This window comes from Asterias rubens, chromosome 12, assembly GCF_902459465.1.
Source record: "Asterias rubens chromosome 12, eAstRub1.3, whole genome shotgun sequence".
Classification (NCBI taxonomy): Eukaryota; Metazoa; Echinodermata; class Asteroidea; order Forcipulatida; family Asteriidae; genus Asterias; species Asterias rubens.
The window spans coordinates 9,851,053-9,857,477 of NC_047073.1; the positions used below are offsets into that span (position 1 = coordinate 9,851,053).

Here is a 6,425-nt window from a genome sequence, read left to right on the forward strand (position 1 = left end):
CCTTATACCCTAGACCTCCTTTCGATCTCAATCCTTCTCTATCATATCACTTCTCACCAACATGTCTGGACATGGACAAAATTGCACTGCCTTGCTCAGTGATAAGCTATAGATTTTTGGGTCTACAGTCCTCAATCCTTCAAAATTGGTCAACCTCATAAGAGCATTTGTGAGGGTAAAGCCCGGTTCATACGTACTTCCTGCGAATGCGAAAGCGGGATAAATGTTGATGTCACAAATTTGCAACGAATAGTTCTCATCAGTTAAAATGTGCTCAACTCCTGCGAAATACTCTCAGCTAAAACTTCCACAGGAAGTATGAACTGGGCTTTAGGATTAAGGATGATACATCAACAGTTACTAAAAGCTCTTTGTTTCATCTGCGGAACGTTGGTCTCATCAGACAGTTTTGGTTTCTAGATGCAACAGAGCCAGGGATATTCTGTAGAAAGTTCCCTGAAAATCAAGCAACCTTTACCTGATCTGATGAACAATTTTAAAATCTCCATGATTATGGGAACTTTCACCCTATTATGTTGAATGTAATTCTAAACATCTCCTAGACTGTTGTACAAAATCTCCCTGGCAGCTCTGTAGATAATCTTCTTGATGCATTTGTTACTTTCCTGCCTGTCATGCTCCCATGCTTTGTCACAAGAAAATCTTAACTTACAGTTCGTAAGCTGAACTTCTTTTTCTTTTTTTTACATTCTTCCGAAGTATTTGAACAAAATATCACTTCAGACAGAAGATAAGATCCAAGGCTACTTCGAACTTACCCTTTTAACCTCTGGACAGAAATTCTCTTCATACAGTGTACATTTCACCACAAGTAAAGAGAATTGTGGTTGAACGACAAATATCACACAGCGTCATAGTTTGCGCCCAAGCTGTCCCAAGCAAATTTTTAAATCATGCAAGGAAACAAAGTAAGCTAAATTTGACAGGCATTTTGAGGAAAACTTTCGGAATCAAATTCTCCAGCAATTACTAACTTACTAACCATGGGGGTCTGAACGGGATGAAAAGGTACATTTAAAGGCAGTGGACACTACTTGGTAATTACTCAAAATATTTATCATCATAAAACCTTTCTTGATTACAAGTAATGGGGAGAGATGGATGGTATAAAACATTGTGAGAAACGGCTCCCTCTGAAGTGACGTAGTTTTCGAGAAAGAGGTAATTTTCCACGAATTTGATTTCGAGACCTCAAGTTTAGAATTTGAGGTCTCGAAATCAAGCATCAGAAAGCACACAAATCTGTGTGACAAGGGTTTTTTTTCTTTCACTGTTATCTCGCAAATTCGACGACCGATTGAGCTCAAATTTTCACAGGTTTGTTATTTTATGCATATGTTGAGATACACGAACTGTGAAGACTAGTCTTTGACAATTACCAATAGTGTCCACTGTCTTTAAGCCCATATGGCCTAATATGGATGTCTGCTGGAGACCCCCTGCTTCGCGTGGCGCCTGTATTCGCAACAAAGGGACCAAATATTGGCTGGTTCAAACTGTTCTTCGTTTTGCTCGATATCATCAGTGATTGTCTACATGTACAACTGGCACAAATGTACCCCACGGCCCAATTTCATAGAGCTGCTTAACGGTAAGCATTTTGTTTTTCTAACTGTAGCAGAAAAATTTACTAAGGTGTTAACATACTTCACAAGTTAAGTGAGAAAATTAGGCGGCCATCTTGCGCGTTTACAATGGATTTGTATTGTTTTGTCATGAATTTTTGTGCAGTAAGAACCGGAAGGTTAGCATGCCGCTTTGTGTGCTTAAGGAGCAGCGCAATGAAATGGAAATCACACAGTAAGCACAAAATCAGCCGTTAAGCAGCTCGATGAAATGCCTTGGTACGACAGCTACATTAAGGAGTTCATGTAGATTTTGTACGAGACCTTGATTATGGGGGTGCCATCATTGTCATGTTTCTAATATGTGGATTAACACGAGTTGCTAGACTATTTTATATGTGGAATTGTTTTTCAAGTTTGTTTATTTTTCTGGCACAAAGAGTAGTTATACCCTCCTGGAAACAAATGAAGTAACACCATTCTTTTTTTTCTTTTTTTCATTTGCAGGTTGAAGCACCCTTTGTACCCAAAGTCAAGAGTGCAAGCGATCCGAGTAACTTTGACGACTATGAAGAGGAAGCCCTCCGTATCTCATCCTCAGAAAAATGTGCCAAGGAATTTGCCGACTTCTAACTTGGGCCCCCTTCCACACCCTACTCCTGTCTTATCAACACCTCCCTGCCCTTACAAATCCCACTGCTGAGTTAAAAAGTCGTCCAGCGTTTAATTCAGAAGGTACCCGGACTGGATCTGGACCACCGAGCCTCTCCCTAGCATAAAGGAGCCGCCAAACCCTACAAGAAATGCCTAACTTCATCAACAGACACGGCCATAAGCCTCTGACAGGTCAGTAGTGCCTTTAAAGTGTCTGAACAGCAATCGGCGGGCCGGCTGGAAGTCTTTCATATGGAGACACGGGAGTTCCGTTCACCTCCCAACAATGCCCCATCAATCACAAGCAGTTGTGTCGGGTCCTAGACCTTAAGGGTTCTAGACCTATAGGGTCCTACACCTATAGAGTCCTAGACCTATAGGGCCCTAGACCTATAGGGTCCTAGACCTCTAGGGTCTTAGACCTCTAGGGTCTTAGACCTCTAGGGTCCTAGGCCTATAGGGTCCTAGGCCTATAGGGTCCTAGGCCTATAGGGTCCTAGACCTATAGGGTCCTAGGCCTATTGGGTCCAAGACCTATAGGGTTCTAGACCTATAGGGTCCTAGGCCTATAGGGTCCTAGGCCTATAGGGTCCTAGGCCTATAGGGTCCTAGGCCTATAGGGTCCTAGACCTATAGGGTCCTAGACCTATAGGGTCCTAGACCTATAGGGTCCTAGACCTATACACCAATCCAGGCGGGCCCCGATTTGCTGCGGTGTCTTTAGTGCCTAGATTATGCACAAAAAGATTGGTCTATAGGGTCCGAGTCCTACAGGCCTAAAGCAAGTGTTGAAAACTTGATACAGCTGTGGGGTATCAATTTTTGGTAATGAACACAGTCAACAAATTTTACGTAATGCATTTGAAAGCTTTGGGATGTTTTAAGGCGGAGGCAGGTTTGGTTTTTTCTATCGGAGAAGTAAGATTTCTGAAATTGTTTACATTGATTACCTAAAATTTACTTAACTCGGTCAAGAATCTCTGGTTGAGCTCCAAATCTGTTTTCCAATTGCGGTACTTAGGCCTACTGGATGATTTCGATCGAGAACATTTGATGATTAATTGAGTTGTCCGTGTGTCGTGTGTCAATCCTCGGAACGACGCGCAAGGCACTACTGACCAAAATGCTTTCTTTTCAAACCGTTTGGAAGTCGTTCCTCCACTTTGTAATTTCTGAAAATTTGACCTCTACGTTAACTGCCTTCCCTCTCCAGAGAAAAAAAAAAAGTAAGAAAATTAATAGAGAGTGAGTGAATTGTACATAGGTCTGCCTGCCAGGTTTATAATTAAATGTTCGTTGAGAAATTATTAAGTGCGAGTCGATAATTATGTTCATAGTGCTTTATCATCGTTAATTGTTCATTGGAGTTCATCGTTCTTATTAAATTATGATTCTTAAAATGAAAAGAGGACAAACGAGTTGAATGAAACCGATCCGTTTGGGTTTGTGTCGGGAAACAAACAAAATGATAGGGAGAGATTTCACATTTTTATTTGTGTGGGCGTTTCTGTTATTGTTTTTATTGTTTGATTTTATGACGTTATAAACAAGGTGCAATAAATGATATTGTACCATAACAGCATGTTTGTTCCATTACAAGTGTCAAACAGAACGAGAAGTTATTTCTTACTCTGGCCTAGATATTTCCTCTTGGGTTTTGTTTATAAATAAAAAAAAAAAAACTTTGTCATCTTTCTCCGAGTCCTTTTACAAACGCATCATATTGGAACCATCAATTAAAGATGTTCTACAGTCACACATATTCATGGTGTAAGCCGATAAACATAGTTAGTAATTCAGACCACGAGTTATAAGGACACTTACAATTTGACCCAGTTTTGATCATACATTTTATGGAAAAAGACAATCGTAACTTTTCTGCCCAAAAGAACCCAATTTTGTGACCCAGTCTCTACTTAGCCTTTTGGTTGGTAACATTAAGCTCTATTATATATTGACTAGCGCGCCAACTCTTGATTCTCCAAGGGTTTGTTATAGACTCCAGGATTGCTTGTGCATTATTGAGGAACGATAAAATGGTTCTTTGAAAGTACATAATGGCCAGCGACAGTCGTACAAGCTTTTACTTAGGTTTGTTTACAATTATGGATGCACCCACATTTAAAGGGCAAGTTAGTGCTCTAGTCAGTATATAGGCTCATGACTATTAACTTGTTTGGGCTAAGCAGGGACTGGCTAAGCTTAGCAAAGTTGTATGGACTGAGAAATTTGGGCCCATGCTGTTGACATTTCTCAAGGTAAAAGTACTTTCATGTTAACTATTGCTCAAAACCATTTTGTCCCTTTCTGTGTTAACCCTGCCTATTATCAAAATGAATTACTATTGCGAACCCTACACCAAATGCACAGCTTGCTTTATAGCAATTGCACACTTCGCACATTGTTTTAAAGTCAAGAACATTTAACCAATGCAACAGAGAGTAAAGTTTTTAAGCAAATTTGTATGAGCCCACCAAGTATAATGCTATATTTTACTGGTGCCAATTCTCACAATCGTACATTGTTAAATTGTTCTTAATCCAAACATATTTCAATACCCAAGCAATTTTCTTTGGGGATGTTGTTTTGAAGAGAACATTTTGCTCACCACTTCCCCGATCATCCTTTTCACCAAAAACAGGTTCCATTTAGTTAACAGTTTTCTGTCCAGGTTCTGTTTACCTCTGGGACCAAATTTCATAGAGACTAATGCTTAAAAATTTGTTGCTTAGCATAACGGAGCAGGATACCAGTCACAAATTATACATTTGGAATGTTAATTTGGCTGGTTTCCTTCTTCATGTAAGTAAGTTTTGTTGTGCTTAGCTCTAATTTGTTCTACGAAATTGGACCCTGGTCATGCTGGTCCAACTTGCCAATAAAATTGGTTATCCATGTAGTAGGGTGTCAACAATTATTGACAATCTTAAAGTACACATTTTTATAAAATCTTAAACTTTGATGTTCGGGGTGGCTTTTTTCTCTCCATCTACTGTAAAGACAACTAAAAGCTAGTTTTAATATTATTAGATGACTCTCTTCTCATATCATAAACTTTGGAAAATCGGATGAAGAAAAAATGCTGAATAATGAAAGTGTGTTGCAGAGTGTATTGTATTCAATATCCAAAGCATGCTGGCCAGTTGATGAGCTTTGCATTAAACAAATATAAATAAGGCATTTACTCTACTTCTTCAGTACAATCAACTGAACCATTTACTCTACTTTCTTTAGTACAATCAACTGACCAACCATGTCCACCCATGTTGGCGTGGGGTTTGATGGCCTGTTTTAGTTTATCCCATTACAATGGCTTTCATTTTATCTTGAATGACTTGAACAAGTACCCAGAATTAAACTTAAGAGATAACAAATGTAAACCTTTCAAAGATATAGGTTTTAAGAATGAAAGATCAATGTCTCAAGGCAAAGGTTCAAACGTTTATTTGTGACCTTTGTCTTTTTTAGATTGTGTGTACTCTGCTAGTGAAGGTAAACCTTGTTTGATTGCCAGTGCATGTATTTAAAACCTTCCCCACGCACCTACAGCAAATCACCTCTATGTTTTAGACTGAGGCGATATTTACATATGTAGCCTCCATAATGGACCGTTCCGGCTTTCCACTAAGCTCCGCCCACAGCGCACGTGAGCAAGACACGTGTACGAGCACTCCCAATGACATTCTGCACGATTCTGCTGCGCGTGCCAAATATACGCGCACGCATGACCGAGTTTGTCCGACCACAATCATTGCTATGATTGGTCAAATGGGTGAACGCGCACAGTTTGATTGACAGGCCGGATCGGTCCATAATAGGACTCACAATTTTTTTAAATTACATTTTTGATTCAGTGCCATCGGTTTTTTTTCTTCCTCCATGTTTTAAAATATCCATGTTTTACGGTTTAATTTTATAATAATGACTTGCTCAGAAGCACTTGTCATGAAGCATTGCATTTTATTGTATCTTTTTGTGTTATTTTGCAGAGCATTTTACTGTAAATGGTTTTAAGCAATTCCATTGTTGACTTCTTTAAAAGTGAAAGCAGATAAAAAAACATTTTTTTTTTTAAAGTAATTGATAGTCAAAAAGATTTGAACTAAACATCGCCTCAGTCTAAAGAAGTTTTTTTTAACACCCCCTCTGATTCTCTGTGAAAGGGCTCAAGACATTAAAGTAAGG

The 6,425-nt window shown here is 39.2% G+C and overlaps 1 protein-coding gene across 2 annotated transcripts in view; it reads left to right on the forward strand.

The window, feature by feature from the left end:
- Positions 1–5,044, forward strand: part of LOC117297953 (cAMP-dependent protein kinase catalytic subunit alpha-like) — a 57,774-nt gene extending 52,730 nt beyond the window's left edge. For both annotated transcript variants that reach the window (XM_033781149.1, XM_033781150.1), the window contains one exon: positions 2,094–5,044. In XM_033781149.1, coding sequence (XP_033637040.1) covers positions 2,094–2,219 — 126 coding nt within the window. In that variant the 3' untranslated portion in view covers positions 2,220–5,044. The remainder of the gene's footprint in view (positions 1–2,093) is intronic.
- Positions 5,045–6,425: the final 1,381 nt, after the last annotated feature.